The sequence below is a fragment of the Orcinus orca genome, chromosome 15, assembly GCF_937001465.1.
Source record: "Orcinus orca chromosome 15, mOrcOrc1.1, whole genome shotgun sequence".
NCBI classification, from domain to species: Eukaryota; Metazoa; Chordata; class Mammalia; order Artiodactyla; family Delphinidae; genus Orcinus; species Orcinus orca.
The window spans coordinates 24,344,116-24,367,942 of record NC_064573.1 but is presented as its reverse complement, the minus strand read 5'-3'; the positions used below and the strand labels follow the sequence as shown (position 1 = coordinate 24,367,942).

Below are 23,827 nucleotides of genomic sequence, written 5' to 3'. Positions count from 1 at the left end.
AGGACTTGATCTCTGTCTTTAGTGGACAAGAAACTCAAGGAGGGTTAGAACGAGAGAGAGAACCACTCTACTGGTCAAACTTCTGCACAGATCATTTGGGGTTTGAAGGAAATGGCAGGAGTGTGCTCGTCTCCCCTTTTAAGGAGAGAAGCCCAGCACAGAGCTGTCCCTTTTATGCTTTAGTGCTTCCTAGTCGCCACCTAAAAGTAAAAAGTAATTAAGATAACAATATTTCAAAGAGACAGAGAGAAAACAGCCAGGGGAAAAAAGTCCAAAATGAGTTTTAAAACAGGAGAAAAAAAGGCTTCATATGAGCCTGATAATTCCAGCATGTTCTTCACCCTCCGAGAAAGACTCAGAAATAGAATAAAATAACGTCACCTGAGAAACTTTATTCTAATAACATAAATCAGAATATTTTACTCTGCTTGAACTGTAATGAAATCCTGGCAGGTGAGAGCCAAGAAGAGAACCCCTGAGAAACTATTAAAAATTCAGTGAGGCCAATTTACATAGTAATTTACTTACTGATGAGGAGTACTAAAGTGGAGGTCTTTAGACCAGGGTTTTGCAGCTATAAGAATGCATGAGCATGGAACAATTATTATACGCTTAAAAAATGTAACTATTTCAGCAAAGTGACCAGGGCCTCCACTCTTAACTTAGCTTCTCTAATAATATTTTGGCAAGAAAGTTGACCTTGCAAGAGTCTGTGGAGAGCTGTTCTCCAAAAAACAATGTTTACTTGAAGCAGCATCTGGAACCATCACTCAGTGGTCAACAGCTCCCCTCCTCTCTCTCTTCCATTCAGCAAATATTAACCCACTATGTTTCAGATATGACCTAAGATACATCAGTGCACAAAATATGCAGAGCTCTGCCTTCCTGGCGCTTATATTACCTGAAAGAATAATAATAATTACACAGCATGCTAGGTGATAAATGCTGTGGAAAAGGAAAACCTAGAGCAGGATTAGGGGGATTGGAAGTGCTGAAATTTAAACAGGGAGGTCAGGCAGGCCTCACTGAGAGAGGCTTCATTTGCTCATGTGAGTAAAGACCTGAAGGAGGTGCAGGGGTGAGGTGTGCAGGGATCTGGGGGAAAGCAGTTGAGGCCAGGAGAAGCCCGAGCAGAGGCCTTAAGGGTGGAGAGTGCTGGTGTGTCTGGGGGATTATCTACTGCTGTGTTTCTTAAACTTGAGCCGACATCAGAAGACACTTGGAGGGCTACTGCCGGGTCCCAGCCCCAGGGGAGGAGGCTGGCTAGTCGTATTCCCATGGGTGGAAACTCACACGTAAGGACGCAGAAAAGTGTGTCTGTGGACATGAGCATTCGTTATTGGGGGACCCTGAGGAGAGGCCGTCCAAGGGGAGGTGGGCACACCACAGTGGCACTCAGTATTCTGCTCTGGAGACAGAGAACTGACAGGGAAGCAAAAGACACTTGGGCTGGGAACAGAGAGAGACTCCTAATACGAGATGGGGGAAGATTTTAAGCGAGTCAATATTAAGAGGCTATGAAAAAACTTGAAATTTCAGTCAACTTTCTATACGCAACTAACAACAACCATGAAAGTATTCTAAAAGGTGGATATAAAATAGAGGCTTTAAAAATCACTCAGCGTGAAACCACCTAGCCACTCGAATCCTATGATTTGTCAAGTGTCTTAAGTGAATGAAATGAAAAGTCCAGTTAGTGCCAGTAACTTCTATTTTCCCTAGTTTCCTATTTACACTAAAAGAGAAGTTATCTTCTGGCTCATTCCCCCGAAAAGCATGACCTGAGTTCCAAACACTAGATATGGCAAAGTTCTTAATCCTCAAATGACATGGATAATTCACTAAACCGAAGAAAAGAGGGGCCCAGGAACCCTTACATCATTACGTACGAGGTGGTGTGATGGTGGCTGAGAACCTGCACAGATGTGGATGAATGCTGACCCATCATCATGACGTTCCAAGTGCTCACTAGTAGGCCAAACAGGAGCCAGGGGCAGGCCCTGCTGTGGACGCAGACAGTGAGAACTTTGAGCTGCATCTTCTAACTGAGCTCCTGGAGGACACACTAACTTTATTTATTTCCTTCCAAACTCGAAAGGAGAAATAAGCATCTGAGGGTTTCAGAGCCTGTTCTTTATGTCTCTGTTTATGCAGGAGGGTCCCCCCAAAACTAATTACCTGGTATTGCCTTTCCCAGACTTCACGCAATACCCGTAAGAAGAGGATGTTTAGAATGATATTAATACTATTTACTCTGAATAGCCAACTTGTTTAACTGTATAGACAGATTTATCCAAAGAGTATATATTCCCACACAGGATATTACACAAATATTTTACAAGGCTATGTCAAATAACATTCGATTGAAAAATATTTTATTTGGTTGAAAGTCAATTACTATGTCATGGGCTTCCAGATCTTAATGTTTACTTGCCCAAAATTGGAAGAATAAGTCTTCTACAAATTTGGCTTCAGTGCTGCAACTCAAAGGAAACTTCAAAAACTTTTGGCTCATCTTCTTCAGTTGACATTAGCTGGCTAATGTCTCAGGAGTAAGAGGCGCTGTGCTTCTCTTAACAACCCAAAAGGTTGTTCTAAAATTTCTAAATGTTTAATTTATATTTTAAGAAAGAACAAACCAGTAAGTACGCACACTATTCTACACTTTCATAAAGACCTTACTAAAAAGCATTTCCAATTTGAAACAACCTCTTTTACATCAATCTCATGCACAAAGCTATTATTACATACCCGACAATTATTTTATCAGGATATATTAGTGAACCACCCAAAAGACTATAATGTGCTGTAATGTGGTATAGTACAAATATTATTCAACACACAGCTTGAATTTTCAATCAACTTTAGATACAGCAGAATTCTGTGAATTAAACTCTAGAGGTTTTAAGTGATTCATTTTATTATAAACAATCCAAAAAGATGATTAAAATAATTGAGATAAGGCTTGATTATAAAGATAAACAGTCTTTTCTTCTAGAAACATCTGTGGTAATAATGTGCTATCATTTAAACCAACTGAGGATAACTCACCATCTGTGAGTAAATGTAATTTTGGTTTCTGTTCCAGTACTGGGGACGGATTTCTTTCTCTCTCTCTCTTTTTTTAAACGGAACCATCCATCCTCCATCATCTGTCCCTCTCGCAACCACAGAGTGAGATGGTAAGCTGCAGTCAGGAATTCAATTTCTTGCTATGTTCCTGAACAAAATTAACCAGCCTACCTAAAGAATTTACCCATGACCTTGGCTTCAATGGGATCTTGCTCTAAATTACAGTTAACTGGCCTGGGACCTCCCACAGATCAATTAATTTCTGCATTTATTTAGCCATAATCCTGAAAAAACAAGAGTTATATTTCTCATTTATATTTTACTGTCTCAAATATAACGGGCATTTTCTTTCCGAACATAGCATAATAAATGAACAACACAGTAACATTCAAACATATAGCCTGTACACTGTAATTCATTTTGCTTTAAGGTAAGTATTATAGTGAACTACAAAATTAACTTTCAGTATCTGCTATGGCCCATGGAGTGCCAGGAGTGTTCACTAAAGGAATTAGGAAATAAAATTTGGGACCAGAATTCAGTAGGAAAAAAATGGACTAAAGACGAAACTAGTGAGAGACAATCCAAAAGAGAGGAGCTAAGGTTCATCATAGGGGAGGGAGAGATACAAAAGAAGAATACCTGGGTATAACAGCAGAGTGAGGAAGCAGTAACTGTCCTCAGAAGAGAAGGAGGTGGGAAAGGACAGGCGAGTGGAAGGGTCCAGAAAGTTCTAAGAAGAAGGTGGCCTAGGGCTCCCCTGGTGGCGCAGTGGTTAAGAATCCGCCTGCCAATGCAGGGGACATGGGTTCGAGCCCTGGTCTGGGAAGATCCCACATGCTGTGGAGCAACTAAGCCCATGCACCACAACTACTGAGCCTGAGTGCCACAACTACTGGAGCCTGTGTGCCACAACTACTGAAGCATGCATGCCTAGAGCCCATGCTCTGCAACAAGAGAAGCCATGGCTATGAGAAGCCCGTGCATCGCAATGAAGAGCAGCCCCCGCTCGCTGCAACTAGAGAAAGTCTGAGCGCAGCAACGAAGACCCAATGCAGCCAAAAATAAATAAAATAAATAAATTAAAAAAAAAAAGCAGCTAGTTCAAAAAAAAAGGGGGGCCTAGTGCCCAGGTCTTGTTTCCTAAATACCATTTAAAAAAAAAAAAAGGGACCAGGGCTTATTGAAGAAATGGTTGATTCCGGGGCTGGGGAAGATACAGGAGCCAACCTGGAGGAGCTCCCACTGGCCAAGGCTAGAACAATTTGAGCAACAAAATAAATAAATGATAATGTTGAATTATCATCTACAGAATAAAATATAAAATTATCATTCATTAGGTAAACACCACAGTAATAACTGTAGGGCAGCTCCACTGATGAATGATATAATCAAGGCAAAAGTTTGAGGAGAAACAGGATACTAGCAAAGTCCCACTCCCAAGATAGTAATCAATAACAAAGGGAGAAATAGTGACTTTCCACTGGAGAAATCTGGTAGCCACCACATTAACCGAGTGATCAAGGATAACATCAACAGCAATGAGAGAGGCTGACACCAGGTACCTCCTGATATGATGAACTGAGAGGGGCACAATGCCACTTCTGTGATATTTTTGCCAAATATGTATAACTTCAATATAATCATGAGGAAACATTAGAAAAACCCAAGTTGAGAGACATTCTACAAAATAAGTGACCAGCACGCATCCACAGTGTCAAGGTCATGAATGATAAGGAAAGCCTGAGGAACAGTCTCAGGTTGGAGGAGACTAAGGAGATACAAGAAATAAATGCAGTGTGGGGCCCGGAAAGGATTCTGAAACAGAAATAAGAATACTGGGAGAAAAAAAAAAAAAAAACTGGTATAATTCAAATAAGGCCTGTAATTTAGTTAAGAGTATTGTACTTATGTTAATTTTCTGGTTTTGATAATTGTACTATAGTTATATGTAGTTATATGTGTTGTTTGCATCAGCGGATCCTGGATGAAGGGTTTACATGAACTGTCTACTATTTTTGCAACTTTTCTGTAAGTCTAAAATTATTTTAAAATAAAATGTAAAAAAAAAATCAAGGTGGCATTGATTCAAATATCTTCTCTTCTGGACAACCTATCTAAAACTGCTCCCTTCCCAATGTTATCTATCCTCCTCTATTTTTCTTATTTACTGCTACCTAAAATAGCACATATTATAAAATAAGCTACAAGGATATATTGTACAACACAGCAAATATAGCCAATATTTTATAATAATTATAAATGGAGTATACGCTTTGAAAATTGTGAATCACTATATTGTACACCTGTAAATTATATAATATTGCACATCAACTATACGTCAATTAAAAAAAAGAAGAAAAAAGAAAACAAAAAATAAAAAAATATTAGTGTACCAAAAAAAGCACATATTTTACTTACTTCTCATTGTCTATCTCCTCCACAAAAAAACCAAAAAAACCCCAAAAAACCAAGCTCTATGAAGAGGCAGGGATTTTTGTCTACTTTGTCCATTGCTGTATCCAGAGTTTAGAACAGTGCCTGACACATATAGGGAGAGACAGTTAAGTGAATTAAAATTGCAAAGAGGATGGTAAAATAAAAATTAGAAAAGCAGGTCTGGAGATTGAAAATTTTACTCCAGAACTCTTGAATTCTAACAAGTCCCCATTTCCTCTTTAGCATATATAAAGTGAGCTTTTCATTCATCTACTTATTACATTTACTGAGCAACTCCTATGTACCAGACATCAAAGGGATGCAGATGACTAAGACATGACCCCTATTCTCAAGGAAGTTACAGGTGAGCGGGAGAGAGAAAACATTTAAATAACTACACACAAGGTAGAAGAGGAGAGGAGTCCCCAAAAGTGTAAATATAAAATGCAATGGATATTCAGAGGAGGGAGGCACAGGTCGGTTGAGGAGTAAAAGGAAAGGCTTCCTAAATGTTGTTAAATTGATCAAGGGCTTCAATGAATGCTTAGAATTTGAATAAGCAAAAAGCAAAGGTGGGAGAAGGGTATATTGGGAAAAGAAACTTGTGTCAGTAAATCCAAAACGGCAGGAAGGAAGAAGGCACAGAGATAGTTCCGCTCGGCTGGAGCACTGGGTGGGGGTGGGGTAATGGGAAGTAGGGAGGCAAAGGACTGCAATGGCAGGCTGGGGTTAGACTGTGAATGGTCTAGAATTGCAGCCTAAGGGCTCCAGACCTTGTCAGGGAGCAACAGGGCTTGACCTCTAAATAGTAGAAGGACGTTACTAGAGCACTGCTCTACAAAAATTCTTCATGTAATTTTAGAAGACAGAATTCTAGACTCATAAGAATTGCAAGAAATCTTTCGGATCATCCTGTGTAACTTTTTTTTTTTTTTTTTTTTTTTGCGGTACGTGGGCCTCTCACCGCTGTGGCCTCTCCCATTGCGGAGCACAGGCCCCGGATGCGCAGGCTCAGCGGCCATGGCTCACAGGCCCAGCCACTCCGCGGCACGTGGGATCCTCCTGGACCGGGGCACGAACCTGTGTCCCCTGCATCGGCAGGCGGACTCTCAACCGCTGCGCCATCAGGGAAGCCCCTGTGTACCTTTTTATTAACATGAACTCTTTCAATCTTTTCCCCCTATGTTATAGATTTGAGTTCCTTTGTCATCTGGTGCTCTTTTTACATTTACCATCCAGACTTTATTGTGAATACGACACTTCACCACTTCATGAAGCCTCATATGGACTGCTAAACAACTTTACCCATCAGAAAACACTTCCTTAGGTGGAACTAATACCTGTCTTTGTTCAGTTACTACCCATTGCCCTTGGCATAAAATGAGAAGCTTAATTCCTCTTTCACAGTATTAGTCCTTAAAGTAGCTGAACACAGTTTTTATATTTTTCTCTCTTTTCCAGGTTATGTATCCCCTACTCCTCACCTTAAGTGACCTACAGGCTCTTTACTATAACTTCACCTGCTTGTGCACACATCTTGGTTTACCAATGTGATGCTCAGATGGAACCTAACGATCCTAGTGCGGTCTTACCGGCACGGAAGGGGACAGTACAGGACAGTGGTAAACAAAATGGACGCTGGAGAAAGACTGCCTTGGTTTGAAGCCCAGCTTTGCATCTGGGCAGTAATTTAACCTCTCTGAGCCTTAGTTGCCTCGTCTAGAAAATCAGGATAATAGCATCAACTCATAGTGCTACAACGCTCTTAGAAAAGTGTCTTGTAGCATGATTAGTATTATTGTTGAGCTTGAGTTCTCAAATTTTACTCACAGGTTATATCTGCCAGCATCGTTTCATGCACAGAAACTGTGCATCTGAGCCTTAAGATGAAAAAGGCTGGCAGCGCTTATACCATTATGCTTATACCATTCTTTTTTTTTTTTAAGTTTTATTTTATTGTTTTTATTGGAGTATAATTGCTTTACAATGTTGTGTTAGTTTCTGCTGTACAATGAAGTGAATCAGCTATATGTATATCTATATCCCCTCCCGCTTGGACCTCCCTCTCCCCCACCCCATCTTATCCATCTGGGTCGTCACAGAGCACTGAGCTGAGCTCCGTGTGCCATACAGCAGGTTCCCACTAGCTATCTATTTTACACATGGTAGCGTATTTATGTCAAACCTAATCTCCCAATTCGTCCCACCCTCCCCTTCCCCGCCCACCCCATGTCCACATGTCCATTTTCTACGTCTACGTCTCTATTCCCCCTGCAAATAAATTCATCTGTACCATTTTTCTATATTCCACAAATATGCGTCAATATATGACATGTTTTTCTCTTTCTGGCTTACTTCACTCTGTATGACAGACTCTAGGTGCATCCACATCTCTACAAATGACCCAATTTCATTCCTTTTTATGGCTGAGTAATATTCCATTGTATATATGTACCACATCTCCTTTGTCCATTCATCTGTCGCTGGACATTTAGGTTGTTTCCATGTTCTGGCTATTGTAAATAGTGCTGCAATGAACAATGGGGTACATGAGTCCTTTTGAATTATGGTTTTCTCAGAGTATATGCACAGTAGTGGGATTGCTGGATCATATGGTAGTTCGATTTTTAGTTTTTTTAAGGAACTTCCATACTGTTCTCCATAGTGGCTGTATCAATTTACATTCCCACCAACAGTGCAAGAGGGTTCCCTTTTCTCCATACCCTCTCCGGCATTTATTGCTTGTAGATTTTTTGATGATGGCCATTCTGACTGGTGTGAGGTGATACCTCATTGTAGTTTTGATTTGCATTTCTCTAATAATTAGTGATGTTGAACACCTTTTCATGTGCCTCTTGGCCATCTGTATGTCTTCTTTGGTGAAATGTCTGTTTAGGTCTTCTGCCCACTTTTTAATTGGGTTGTTTGTTTTTTTGATATTGAGCTCCATGAGCTGTTTGTATATTTTGGAGATTAATTCTTTGCCCATTGCTTCATTTGCAAATATTTTCTCCCATTCTGAGGGTTGTCTTTTCGTCGTGTTTATGGTTTCCTTTGCTGTGTAGAAGCTTTTAAGTTTAATTAGGTCCCATTTAATTACTTTTGTTTTTATTTTCATTACTCTAGGAGGTGGGTCAAAAAAAGATCGTGCTGTAGTTTATGTCAGAGAGTGTTTTTCCTATGTTTTCCTCTAAGAGTTTTATAGTGTCTGGTCTTACATTGAGGTCTTTAATCCATTTTGAATTTATTTTTGTGTATGGAATTAGGTAGTGTTCTAATTTCATTCTCTTTTTAAAAAATAAACAAATAACTTTATTTATTTATTTATTTATGGCTGTGTGGGGTCTTCGTTGCTGTGTACGGGCTTTCTCTAGTTGTGGTGAGCGGGGGCTACTCTGTTGCGGTGCATGGGCTTCTCACTGTGGTGGCTTTTCTTCTTGCACAACACGGGCTCTAGGTGTGCAGGCTCAGCAGTTGTGGCTTGCAGGCTCTAGAGCGCAGGCTCAGTAGTTGTGGCGCACGGGCTTAGCTGCTCTGCGGCATGTGGGATCTTACCGGACCAGGGATCGAACCCATGTCCCCTGCATTGGCAGGTGGATTCTTAACCACTGTGTCACCAGGGAAGTCCTAATTTCATTCTTTTACATGTAGCTGTCCAGTTTTCCCAGCACCACTTATTGAAGAGGCTGTCTTTTCTCCATTGTACATTCTTGGCTACTTTGTCATAAATTAGGTGACCATACGTGCGTGGGTTTACCTCTGGGCTTTCTATCCTGTACCATTGATCTATATTTCTGTTTTTGTGCCAGTACCATACTGTCTTGGTTACCGTAGCTTTGTAGTATACTTTGAAGTCAGGGAGCCTGATTCCTCCAGTTCTGTTTTTCTTTCTCAAGATTGCTTTGGCTATTCGGGGTCTTTTGTGTTTCCATACAAATTGTAAAAATTTTTGTTCTAATTCTGTGAAGAATGCCATTGGTAGTTTGATAGGGATTGCATTGAATCTGTAGATTGCTTTGGGTAGTAGAGTCATTTTCACAATATTGATTCTTCCAATCCAAAAACGTGGTATATTTCTCCATCTGTTTATGTCATCTTTTTTTTTTTTTTTTGTGGTACGCGGGCCTGTCACTGTTGTGGCCTCTCCCATTGCGGAGCACAGGCTCCGGATGCACAGGCTCAGTGGCCATGGCTCACGGGCCCAGCCACTACGCGGCATATGGGATCTTCCCGGACCGGGGCACGAAGCTGTGTCCTCTGCATCGGCAGGCGGACTCTCAACCACTGTGCCACCAGGGAAGCCCTATGTCATCTTTGATTTCTTTCATCAGTGTTTTATAGTTTTCTGAGTACAACTCTTTTGCCTCCTTAGGCTTCAATTTTATTTAGAGGATATACTCTTTTCCAGTTGGAGATTATTCTCACTAAAGGAGATAAACTAGCATTTGAAAATGGGAGAATGCATAAATCAGTCAATCAATCATGTAATCTTGTCTACTGTTCCAATGCTGAAGGCCCACAATTTCTTATTTTCTTTGCTTTCTCCTCTCAGAGGATCAAAGGCCCCTTCCAATTCGAGTCTTTGACAACGTTTGTGTAAGTTCATGCCACTCCATTACTTTTGGCCTCTGTACATACCATTCTTTCTATCTTTTGCAGGTATCCTTTAAAAAAAAATCCATGCTCATCAAGGAACTTCTCATTCTGCTTCTTTAGTTTCTTTTGATCGTATGCCACGCTGCTGGCAACTCAAGCACCTTTCTTCCCCTTTCATGCTGAAAGCCTGGAAACTACATGTCCTAGCATCTCTCCAGAAGGGCTTTGGGTTAGACTGTGGCAAGAAGAGGAACTTGTATTTCAGAAGGCAAAAGAGAAACAGAAGCCACTGGTGCTCTGGTAACAGTGGTGGGCAGACTGTGGGCTTTAGCAAACGTTTTGACAGTGGTTTCTACAATCTTCCTGCAGATCTCCACATGGATGTCTGCAGGCAGGCCAGACCATCAGTGACGACATTCTTGCCACTTCTGATTTCCTGAAAGCCAGCACTGTTTTTTGCTGAAGTTGGCTTCCTTAGTCCTTTCAGTGACTTTCAAATTTCCTATATTAAATTGCTTTCTGTTCGCAATCAGGGGTTTTATTTCTCTGACAGGTTTGGTAGGGAAAACAGAAGGTCCTCTCTATAACTCGAGTATAAAGGATTTTGTAAGGAAAATAGAGGCTTATGCAACCATTGGAAAGGCAAGATCAGGGAAGCTGCAACAGAAGACTGTCTTCAGCACTGGAGTAGGAGGTTCTCAAGAGCTCACTGCAAGCTGCTGCAAACCTCAGTATCTCTGGGGAGACATCGACGACCCTGGCTGCCTACAGCACCAGGCCAGGCAGGAGCTGCCTCTGGAGAATAATGGCTTCTTCTCTTCTGCTTTCCAAATTGCATGCAAGTGTGCCTCTCCTTGGCCGACTGCAGTTTGGAACTACACAGACGGGAGGATTCTGGGAAGTGTACTCTGAATGCTTCTCTGTGACGCAGAGGAGACTGGAGAAGGAGGCGAATGTGACACAGAGTTGCAAACAGATACTTCAGTACAAACGTAGTTCTCATATTTGTTTACACAGAACAATCAGTGACTGGATAGTTCATATTTTTAATTTTATTTGTTTTCCATCCCACTTGAACTACATTTTTTCTTGTTATGAACCATATACAACTTTTAGCAATTTATGTTCTTTCGCATACAAACCTGAGTATGCCCTCTGCTATTATGAACTGAAAGGTGATCTCTGTCATAAAAAATCCCCAGATTAATAATATTTCCTTATTGTTTCTTGCATCTTCTGAGAGTAAAAACTGTTATCAAAAGTTTATGCAGTTTCCTGCTTTGTGGAGAATGATAATTTTAGTATATACACAGACAAAATTATACTCTTAGGAATGGAAACGTTCTTAGAAGTCACACAGTTGGTTTTCCCCACCAATATTTGAGTCCTTACAATTGGAATGGCAAATAACTGTACATGTGCTCCTGTTGCCAATGGCAGGCGTTGCTAATGGATCTCAGCACTTTTCCTGCTGCATCTGAACTCAGCCTTAGAATCCTTCTCCATTTACCGTGCTGGCCAGCTAGGACCAACAGATAAGAGCTTCATGCAAGATGGAACCTATTTGCATCCCTGTCAAGTGGCCATCGTCCTATTACTCTTAACACCTCCAGTGACAGTGAATGCACCACTTCCCAGAAGTTACCTATTCCATCTCTAAATACAGTTGACCCTTGAACAACAAGGATTTGAACTGGGTGGATCCACTTATGCACAGATTTTTTTCCAACAGTAAATACTACAGTACTACACAATCCACGGTTGGTTGAATCTGTGAGTTCAGAGGAACTGTGGATACAGAGGGCTGATGATAAATTATATCTGGGTTTTCGACTGTGTGGAGGGTCTGCACCCTGGACCCCTACATTGTTCAAGGGTCAACTGTAGTTCCATTTCTTAGAAAGTTCTCCCTTCTATGGGACTGAAATGCAAGTTCCTTCTACCCATTAGTCCTACTCCTGAGACCACACATAAGTCCAAATCTGCTTTTGTAAACAATTCTTCCAGTACTTGAAGACAAGTCTCTTCTGCTTGGATCCGGTGAATTCCCCTAATCACTCCCTGTGTCCTTTCACAATTTTGGTGATCCTCTGATGGTTCTCCAAATTGTCTTATGGTGCGTGGCCTCCAAAGTTTGCTCTGAATGGCCTCGTACAGACAGCCTCTAGGAACTAGCAGCAGAGCGGCTCGCGTATACTGTTGAGCCGCACAACATTTAGCAAAGCAGAGCCAGGCATCTAACGATGAAAGACTCAGCTAGCCAACATCTGAAAGCTGTCCTTGAGACCGCCTAGTCCAAGTCCAAATCCACTTCCATAAACAGTTCTTCCAGTACTTGCAGACCAGTTCTCTAAACAGTCCATCAGAACCTACGTTCAGCCACCACTCCCTGGAGCTTCTGTAATCAATGCAGACTATAGCTGTCTCCTAAAAGGCCTAAGTGCACTCCTCTGCCCACCAGACAATTTCTTGGACGAATTCTGTTAGCACTTCCACCTTTCCACCATGGTCCAAGTCAAGCAATAGTCTAACTGATCTCTCTGCTTTCATTGTTGCTCTATAGTCTACCCTCAACACATCAGCCAGAGTGGTCCTATTAAAAACTGAAACCCTGGGCTTCCCTGGTGGTGCAGTGGTTGAGAGTCTGCCTGCCGATGCGGGGGACACAGGTTCGTGCCCCGGTCCGGGAAGATCCCACATGCCACGGAGAGGCTGGGCCCGTGAGCCACGGCCGCTGAGCCTGCGCGTCCGGAGCCTGTGCTCCGCAACGGGAGAGGCCACAAGAGTGAGAGGCCTGCGTACTGCAAAAAAAAAAACCAAAACCAAAAAAAAAAAACAGCATAGTAGAAGAAATGGAAGTTGTGATTGGAGAGCAGTATATTTAGACCAAAGATGTTCAAAAGGAGCAGATCTCCATGACAACATGATCTGGATTCGGCCATGAGTGGGGGACTGAAATAACACAGATGTGAATGAAAGTCAGTGTGACTGAGCCAGTTAATGAATTGGATGCCAAGGATGGGCCATACACATGGGCATCATAGGCACCCAGGATGATAAGCCATGGACGGAAAGAAAGACTGAGCCAGATGCTACAGTAAATGAGAGAGAGGCCTAGGAGTCAGTAGGTGGCAGCTATAAGGAGGAGAAGAAGCTGGTACCAGCCTCATATGAACAGAGCCTTGTACTTAAGGGTAGAAGGATAATAGCTAAGCAACAACAGTGAAAACAAAGAAGACACCAACTGCATCTCCAGACCCCGAAGGGTGGGGAGTATGAAAGAACAAGCAGCTTTTACTTCCAAATGCTGCAGGGGTTTGGGAGTCCTGAGGGGAGAACCAGGTTTCAGTTAAAGAGGTGGTGAAGAGAGAAGATTCAGTGCAGGGACTGAGAGTGTGGGGATACATCCTGACCATGAAATTGGGGTTTAAAAAGGCAGTGTAGGGTATGGGAGGCAGGGAAGTAATAGGAGGCTGCATCTGGGGAGAGAAAGCACAAAGAGGAATGGGGATGAAAGCACAAAAGAACATGGCAATGACCAATGATGAGAACATACGACATTAGGTTTAAGCTTGCCACAAGGTTCCATCAACACTGAGCAAGTCTTTCTCAAGCATCTGCTCTGTGACAGTGTTGCTGTAAGTGCTTGGGCACATAGTAAGCAAAGGTCCCTGCCCTTTCAGGGCTCACAGTCTAGCAGGAGGAAACAGACAGTGAACAATCAGCGTAATATAATAAATAACAAAATGATCTAGGGTACTAGGATGTGATAAATGCTCTGGAAAATACAGAAAAGGTAGAGCAGCTTGAGGGGGTCTGGGAGTATCCGTGAGGATGTGGGGGGAGAAAGTCTTACAGAGAATGGTCCGGGCAAACCTTTAGCAAAAAAAAAAAAAAAAAAAAAAAAAGAGGCGAGAGAATTAGGCATGCTTATTCAGAGCAGAGTCCTAAGCAGTAGGAACAACTACTAAAAAGGTCCAAAGCCAGGAGGATGCCAAGCATGTTGAAGAAATAATGAAAAGAACAAAGCAGCTAGAGCTGTGTGAACAAGGGGAGAGGAACAGGAGGTAAACAGGATGCTGGGGGTGGGGAGGTACAGTGAAATGCGAAACCAGTGCAAAAGGAGAGACACGATGGGGTTTCAGTTTTGTTTTTTTTTTTTGCGGTACGCAGCCCTCTCACTGCTGTGGGCTCTCCCGTTGCGGAGCACAGGCTCCGGACGCGCAGGCTCAGTGGCCATGGCTCACGGGCCCAGCCGCTCCGTGGCATGTGGGATCTTCCCGGACTGGGGCACGAACCCGTGTCTCCTGCATCGGCAGGCGGACTCTCAACCACTGCGCCACCAGGGAAGCCCTATGCTGGCTCTTTGATCTCATCAAAATCCCCCTTCCCTTGACTCCTCTGCATTATCCTTTCCTTATGGTTTCTTGATAGTTCCACTTCTTTCTTGACTAGCTTAAACACCACGATCCATCAGTTCCTATGAGTTGCCAGTCTAATCATCATGGATTTTTGTACTGGTTAACATGGTAGAGTTCAAATAAATTTGAAACAGTGAGAAAAAACCCGAAAGACCTCAGATGTCTTACTTTAGGTAAGAAAGGAAATAATATGAATTCTCTACACTTCAGGAATTGTCAGGAAAAGAGAGTAAAGTCAAAGCTGGAGGGTCTGGTGAACCGTAATCAGGTTTTATGCTATAGCCACATGGTGGTGCCATTTTAGCTGATAAGCAGAAACCCCTCCTTTGCTCAGCACTGCGTGAACTGCACGGCTGTTTACGGACAGTGGAACTTCTGCAAGTGATTATGACTAATGTGCTGTTGCTTTATAAACTGTTATTATAACTGAAAATATTTTCATATCCTACAATGTTCATTAAGCAGCGGTTCTAGTGATAGTGCTGAAAAACACAGCCCCCAAATAGTAACTTTGGAACAGAAGCTAGTTCTGATAAAACATTATGAAGAAGGCCAAACAGTCACTATGACACCCTGTGTGCTGTTCATTTAGGAATGAGCACTCTAAAAACATGAGAGGTAATGAAGGAAAAAATTAAAAGAAGTATTAAGGTAAAAATAGGCGACAATGCTGTACATTCACGCATCTTCCCCCAAATATCCCCCTTACATATTTTCCTATGGGAAAATTAGTCTTGAAGTATGAGTTTTACATCATGAGATCACTTAGAAACATATCTAACACACAAATGTAAATGCCTCCTCAAAATACAATATTTCCCCTACCTCCTCCATGAAGGGATCCTTTTCTACAGCTACTCCCAGGCACACAGTAAATAGCGTGGTGATTACGAGTGTGGACTTTGGAGCCAGATGGCCTGGGTATGAATCTCCTAGTTTCCTAATTTTCTAATTATATGGCTTTGGGTTAATTACTTAACCTCTCTGTGCACCAGATTCCTCATCTGAAAATTAGGATGATAACACTACTTACCGTCAAAGGGCTGTTGTAAGGATTGGTCAGGTTAATATACGTAAGACACTTAGAACCTCCCAAAAGCACTGAGAAAACACTATGTAAATATTAGCTACTGTTGTAGTGATCATCATCGCCATCACCACCACCACCATCTTCCCATCAACCCTTGATGATACTTACAAGCCTGTATTTATTTCACTGGGTTAAAAAAGTAAGGTGCTCCTTTATTCATAGTATATATATGAATTACTCATAGTATATACAGTGGTTACTCATAGGCTATGCAGTGGTGTGAAGACAGTCCTCTTGCTATTTCTTCTAGGAGACTGTCAGAATCCTTCACCACAGTTCTGTGTGTCAATATACAGTAGAGTAGGCAGCGCAAGTTTAGAGAGCCTTTTCCAGTGCAAGTGCTGGGTAAGTGGTATGATTCTGAATAGAGCCCACTCAGACACTAATATTTACATCAAGTGATACAACAGTATGTTTCTTCCCCCAGTCTTACCTTCAGCCTGTCCTTGGGCAGTGCGACGACCCCTTGCTTGATGATTTCCAGAACCCGTTCCACTGACAGCTCAGCTCCAGCTTGTAGCAACCTCGAGCTAAAGAAGGTGATCACCTGGAATGTAAAGTGTTATTTTTTTAAACAAGTAGATGTATGAGAGGTATTTTCAGTAGATGCCCTTCTCACATGGTAGTCAAAGGATCATCGTTCCATTTCTTCGAGTGACCTGGCTTTCAATTCACTAGCTCTCCTAAATAAGTCCTCTGTATAAACGGTTTGATGGCTGAATCAGAGCCAACCCCTGAATATTCAGGGTTGATGATGCATTCTGTGAATTAAGCAGGCTCCTGAATTCTGCACTTCCTTGTGCTGCCTCACCTTGCATTCATATTTCATTTAGAGAGCAGCACCCATCAGAAGGTAGGAAGAGAAAGCTAAAGCTTAATATCTGTTAATATTGAGGCTTAATAGTAGTTGTCCAGAAAAAGTCTTAATAAGAAAGAAATTTGAAGCTAATGGCTAAAATGATGTTTTGGGGATTACTTATCAATTTAATTTATCCACAACACTCTTACCTCTGAGCACCGGGGATAATCAACAGCAAGCTGTAATTTTTTGGTTTCATGTCACAGCACAGCCTGAACTATGTAGCAAGGTGCTAACACAGTAACATTTGGAAATAACACTGTCTCTTAACACTTGTCATTAAAAACTAAAAGACTGTCATCATTTTTTAGGAAATCACTTAAAAACCACAATGTCAATAAATCAAGAAGACCATAAGTCACTTTTTATTCAAGAGACTATACACTATAGACAAGTGTTTATAGTCAGAGATGCCTGCAAAAATATAAAAATTTGTTTCTTAAAAAGTTGAGTATTTCCATTTACATGTTTTCTATTTTATAGGTAAATTATTTTAAGTTAACTAAGAGTTATTTCCAAACAGTTTTCTAGATTTTCTTTCAAGATTACTCTCCTAAATATTAATTGTTCAAATGCACAATAACTTTTCTCCTAACCATTCTAGTGGAAGGTGCATGATATGACATAAATGCCACTGAAATAGATTTATTCTGGAAAGTAGAGACCCAGCTGGAGCCAGAACCCTAACAAGCTTGTGCCTTGAAGGACTGTGGCAACGAGCAAAAACAAAGGCAGCCAATGCCTGGTTACACTGCTGTTGATTCCAAATAAATCATTTCTTTATCTCAGGCAGTTTGCTGGCTGGCACCAGCTCCTTTGCAAGTTGCTTATTTTGTCCATGACAGGTTGGTTTTCAACATGTGCCTATGGGTCTTGTTTTTTCCAAGTCAGATTTTAAGCTCTCTGGGATAAAATTTTGTTCACAAGAGTTTAGACACAGCAGGTACTATAACTGATTTTCATAAATTGTAATTAAGTCTCTTTTTATTTATTTATTTTTGGCTGCACTGGGTCTTCGTTGCTGCGCGCAGACTTTCTCTACTTGCGGCGAGCAGGAGCTACTCTTTGTTGTGGTGCACGGGCTTATCATTGCAGTGGCTTCTTGTTGCGGAACACGGGCTCTAGGCACGTGGGCTTCATAGTTGTGGCACATGGGATCATCTGGCTCGCGGGCTGGGCTCTAGAGCTCAGGCTCAGTAGTTGTGGCACACAGGCTTAGTTGCTCCGTGGCATGTGGGATCTTCCCGGACCAGGGATCGAACCCATGTACCTTGCATTGGCAGGTGGATTCTTAACCACTGCACCACCAGGGAAGTCCCTCTTTTTATTTTTAAATGGACATTTTATACGTGTAAAATAAGTAAATTCTGTGAAAATATTTTTTGAATTTTGGCTGTACCTGAAGTTTTTGTGTTTTACTTAAGATACCGATGATACCCTTGACAACCTATTCAGTGGAAGGAATAATTAGAGAATTTACAAAGGAAATAGATGATACTTTTTGTCTGCAAGAAAGATGCAATGTGTACAGCAACTGAAATTCAATAAAAGGGAAATAAAAGAGAAAGATGCAAGGTAATAACTGGGGGACAAGACACTGATCAAACGTATAATTAAATGGATTTAAGACATCATGGTAGTGTACATTACAAAATACTCAGTCAGAGGCCTAGTTTGGGTCCTGCCTGTGACACTTACTAACCATGTGACTTGTAAGATGCTCAACTTCTTCCAGATGTAGAATTGTGCAGTGGTTTGGAGCACTTATCAGGTGTCAGATTGCTTGCATTTAAATCCCAGCTCTCCTTATAAACTTAGGCAAGTTATTTAACATCTCCATGCCTGAGCTTCCTGATCTATAAATGAAGAAAAATAAAATGCCTGCCTCATGGGGTTGTTCTTAGAATTAAGTTAATACTTGCAGAGCACAAAGAACGATGCCTGGCACATGGTAAGTGCTCACAAAATGTCAGTAACTATGATTGTCATTAGGTGTATCTCAGTATCTTTGTTTATAAAATGAAAAAGTTGCCCCATCTACTGCATAGGAAACAATCATAATACATGTAAAAGTAGTCTGTTAAGGATGAAACCCATGAATGTTAGTACCCCACCAATGTATCCAATCAATAACATTTCTTTGTAGTTATATGTCTATATTCCTGATTTTATGCCTGATATAGGCGAAAAGTTTGTAAGAACTGAGTTTGGTGGCACAGGTCATCTCACCCAAACCAGTCAGGATTATCAAGTGAAATCTACTGAAAGTAAATTTTAGGAAAGCCTGCAGGTTAAAACCTACATGATCACCATTAGTTTAATACATAACTGAGTGTCAACTAACAACTCTTCTCTTTTTACTTGATGAATTTATGTACAACTTTTCCCAAGAAATTTATATTAATTTTATTATTTTCAGAAAAATTAAACTTAGTACCAGATTGAGGAAGTTTTCATAGTTTGCTTAGGTTGCATAGGTTGCTTCCATATCTTGGCAGTCATAAATAATGCTGCTCTGTACACTGGCGTGCATGTATCTTTTTGAATTAGTGTTTTTGTTTTTTTCAGACACATATGCAGGAGTGGAATTGCTGGGTCATATGGTAGTTCTATTTTTCATTTTTTTGAGGAAACTCCATACTGCAGATATTGAACTATCCTTGCAGCCCTGGGATAATCCCACTTGATCATGGTGTATGATTCTTTTAATATATTGTTGAATTCAGTTTGCTAATATCTTATTGAGGATTTTTGCATCTATGGTCATCAGTGATATTGGCTGTAATTTTCTTTTTTTGTGATGCCTTTGGTTTTGGTATCAGGGTGATGATGCCTCACAGAATGAGTTCAGAAGTGTTCCTTCTTCTGCAATTTTTGGGAATAGTTTGTGAAAGACAGGTGCTAATTCTTCTCTAAATGTTTGGTAGAATTCACCTGTGAAGCCATCTGGTCCTGGATTTTTGTTTGTTGAGAGCTTTAAAATGACCGATTCAATTTCATTACTTGTAATTGGTCTGTTCATATTTTCTATTTCTTCCCGGTTCAGTTTTGGGACACTGTGCACTTCTAGAAATTTGCCCATTTCTTCTAGGTTGTCCATTTTATTGGCATACAGTTGTTTGCAGTAATCTCTTACGATCCTTTGTATTTTTGTGGTATCAGTTGTAACTTCTCCTTTTTTGTTTCTGATTTTATTGATTTGGGCCCTCTCTCTTTTTTTCTTGGTGAGTCTGGCTAAAGGTTTATCAATTTTGTTTATCTTTTCAAGGAATCAACTTTCAGTTTCACTGATCTTTTCTATTTTTTTCAGTCTCTATCTCATTTATTTCCACTCTGATCTTTATGATTTCTTTCCTTCTACTAACTTTGGGTTTTGTTTGTTCTTCATTCTCTAATTCCTTTAGGTGTAAGGTGAGGTTGGTTGTTTGAGATTTTTCTTGTTTTCTGAAGTAGGCTTGTATTGCTATAAACTTCCCTCTTAGAACTGCATTTGCTGTTCCATAGATTTTGGATCATTGTGTTTCCATTTTCATTTGTCTCCAGGATTAAAAAAAATTTCCTCTTTGATTTCTTCAGTGACCCTTTGGTTGTTCAGTAGCATATTGTTTAGCCTCCACGTGTCTGGGTTTTTTGCATTTTTTTTTCTTCTTGTAGTTGATTTCAAGTCTCACAGCACTGTGGTTGGAAAAGATGCTTGATATGGTTTCAATTTTCTTAAATTTACTGACAGTCGTTCTGTGGCCTAGTGTGTGGTCTACCCTGGAGAATGTTCAACGTGCACTTGAAAAGAATGTGTATTCTGCTGCTTTTGGATGAAATATTCTCTATATATCTATTAAGTTTATTTGATCTAATGTGCCGCTTAAGGCCAGTGTTTCCTTAATGATTTTGTATCTGGATGATATGTCCATTGATGTAAGTGGGGCTGCACAAGGTGATCTGAAGGTGAACAGATGACCCCTGCAAATGCCGTGGGTTATATTATAGCAACAGAACTCTGAGCTTAGAGAACCCAAATCTCTTATAATGGTCAGTAAAAGTGTCTACCTTTTGCTCCCGAGGGAGACAAAGACATGCTCCCATCTTTACCCCATCTGATCCCAGGTATCTGCACAACTCATTTTCTACCTCCTTCAAGTTTGAGCTCAAATGTACCTTCTCAGAGAGGTCTTCTCTGACTGCACTCTTTAAATTTGCAATATCCCAACCCTATTCCAAATAGCGCTCATTATTCCTCTTTCTTCTTTTTTGGCATTTTGGCATAAGCAACTAGGTAGATACTGATGTCATTTACAGAGCTAAGGAAGACTGCAGAAGAAAAAACAGATTCATTTTGTGTTCGATTTTTTTTTGAAGAAAATAATGAATTCTCATTTAACCTTGTTCAACATTTGTGGGACCGTTGTATAGGCAACTGAATGAGCTAGTTTGGAGCTCAATTAAGAACGCTCAGGTCTGGAACTACAGAAAACCTAGTGTAAATTTTACACTGTCAAGAGATAAAAATAGTTCTTGCCTTTACCATACCACAAAACTATTGTTGTTCAATGTCTCTGTCCTATACTTATATTCAGCCATGAAATTTCTTTCACGCCCTCTCTTGTTTGGTGTGGTATTTCTATTTTGTCCTGTTGCTTAATTCAGCCAGATCATATCATCTTATGAGTTAGAATGGAGGGTTATGTACAAGTGGCTAACAGTAATTTCGCTACCTGAAAAGCACATGTCTAACTCCTTCGGCAGAAGTTAAAAGTACTCCAAGGTTAGTCACTCCTGTCTCAGACATTCAACATTGCTTAATGTCTTAATGAAAAACATCAACTCTCAACTCCCTGTCAGCTAAAAATAACAGTAGATTCATAGTCTCCTCTACCAACATTTTTCAAGGTTAACTCCCTGAAAGAAGAAATAGCAAAGGTTTGCTTAAGCCAAGATTTCAGAAGCATTTAGGGGAGGGAAGGAGAAGGTAAAGTGCTGAAAGAGGCAAAAGTAGAGATGTTATTTATATCTTTCTCACGGTATTCTTTTCAAAATATGTAAAAAAGAGTTTAAAATGATTTTGAATGAATCTCCAGTGTGTCCAACACTATTTTAGATGATAGTATTCAACAAAAAGTTGTTGGAAAATCTGCTCATTTGGAATCTTATTTAGGTTTAGCCAAGTGAATGCTGAAAATATGGAGTTTATAATGAGAAGATCTGGATTCAAGGCTGAGTGATTTACTAGCTAAGTGACCTTGAGCCAACCATTTCACCTCTGAAGACTTGCTCTGCCTCCTTCACAAGGATAATTTAAGGGTCAAATGACATAGGGCGTATGCAAATTGCCCTCAATGATAAAGCCCTACGCAAACATGTGATCACTATTTAAGAGGATTTTTTTTTTTTTTTGGTCTTGCTGCATGGCTTATGGGATCTTAGTTCCCTGACCAGGAATCGAACCCAGGCTCCGGCAGTGAAAGTGCCAAGTCCTAACCACTGGATGGCCAGGGAATTCCCTAAGAGGAATGATGCTTAGGTGGGGATCTGTGTTAAAATCACCTGGGAAGGCTTCTCTCAGCCTGCTGGTTTCCTTATCTGTAAAGTGGGATAACAATAACTAATTTACTGCTTTAAGAAGAATAAATGAGTAATATTATGTAAAGGTACTTAGCCTCATTCCCAGCACTTAGTAGGGACTCAAACTTGTTTAGGCATATATTTATCTAGCTTTAAGAACTACACAACAGCACACAGTCAAATGTTTACCCAGAGACTGCATTTTTCACGAATACAGTTGGAGTGTCAGTAAGTGGCCAATTACTGACAAGGACAGGAAAGTGAGCACTGGATATAAATCCAGTTTAACACCCTGCTTTTATTTCCATGTGGTGATATACTGTGAGAAAAACAAGTGAGGTCCTTTCTATTTCCTCATCTTTACTCTAATTTTCACCTCTTCCAAAGGAGACTAAGTTTCAAATGGACGTAGTTTAAATCCTTTGCATGGTTCTTGTGTGTCCTTTCAAAAAATAATATGGTCCTTCAGGGTTATTTTTAAGGATGTCAACAGCCTGGTTACTAAGAAAAGAACATCACTTTCACCACGGGTGGAGTAAAGACTGATTTGACATTATTAGAAGTGAACTTGAAGGAGAAAGTAAATTTCCAGGTTTGTTTTCAGATGTTTTCAGGCAGTGAATACGCAAACCAATGAGAAACTGTAGGAACGTTTAGTGAATGCGGATAGTAGTCAGGCATGATGACTACAAACAAGGGTTTTATTATCAAACTGCCTCGGTTTGAGTTCTGGCTCTATCACTGTCTGAATATGTGATCACAAGCAAATTAAATCTTTCTAAGTTGGTTTCTTTAACTGTAATTGAAAATAAAAATGAAATATACCTCAAAGTTTGTTTTTTAATGAAGATTAAGAGAGATCATGCACGTAAATGCTTAGCAAGTATGCAATAAAAGCTAGCAACGCTAATGATGAGATGAATAGAAAAGGAGCAAATGGTTTTTGATGTGGTTTAAACATTTAAAACTAAATAATCCAAACAATGTATTACAACATGATAATTTATCATCTATTACAGTTATGACCACGGAAAAAAGAAACTTTGGTTAGTCTTTTATCAGAAACAAAAAGAAAAAAATGCACTATTATGAAAAGAGGTATTGGTAATTAAAGAGAAAACATTTCCAATACACTGCAGGTACAGATTATCTGACATATATTGTGCACAGTTCAGGTGACTATCCAGAGAAAGAAAGGTAGAATGAGTGAGTGAGAGAGAAGGGGGAGGAGGACGAATGGAGGGAGGGAGGGAGGAAGGAAGGAAGGAAAGGGTAAAAGGAGAAAAAAGACAGGAAGGAATGAAGAAAGAAACTGAAATCAGAGAGGTCCAGAGAAAGGCAAAAGAGACAAGGGGTAGGGGTTTGCCATAAGGGCAGACTAAAACGATTAGGATGACGCAGGTTAGAAATATGAAAGCTAAAAAAGGATGTATTGGATTAGTTCTATAATTCAAACATCTGGATAAACCTTGGAAAAACCAGGATATCCTCCACCCTGGAATGTGAAAGAGATACATTTATAAGTATTATAAGAAGATATTATTTTAGCACTTCAGTGCTCTTTCCTGAGTGGTATTCTTAGACCGAATTAGACATCGAGAGGCTCAAGAATATAATAGCGGTTCTGTTTACTTTGTATACACTTGAAATTTTTCATAATAAAAAGTTTTAAAAATTAAAAAAAAGCGTTTCCCCGGTGGTGCAGTGGTTGAGAGTCTGCCTGCCGATGCAGGGGACGCGGGTTCGTGCCCCGGTCCGGGAAGATCCCACATGCCGCGGTGCGGCTGGGCC

The 23,827-nt window shown here is 40.5% G+C and overlaps 1 protein-coding gene across 4 annotated transcripts in view; it reads right to left on the bottom strand.

Moving 5' to 3' along the window:
- DYM (dymeclin) overlaps nucleotides 1-23,827 on the bottom strand; it is a 375,320-nt gene that overhangs the window by 50,334 nt on the left and 301,159 nt on the right. For all 4 annotated transcript variants that reach the window (XM_033421381.2, XM_049697847.1, XM_049697848.1 and 1 more), the window contains one exon: nucleotides 16,052-16,165. In XM_033421381.2, coding sequence (XP_033277272.2) covers nucleotides 16,052-16,165 — 114 coding nt within the window. The remainder of the gene's footprint in view (nucleotides 1-16,051; nucleotides 16,166-23,827) is intronic.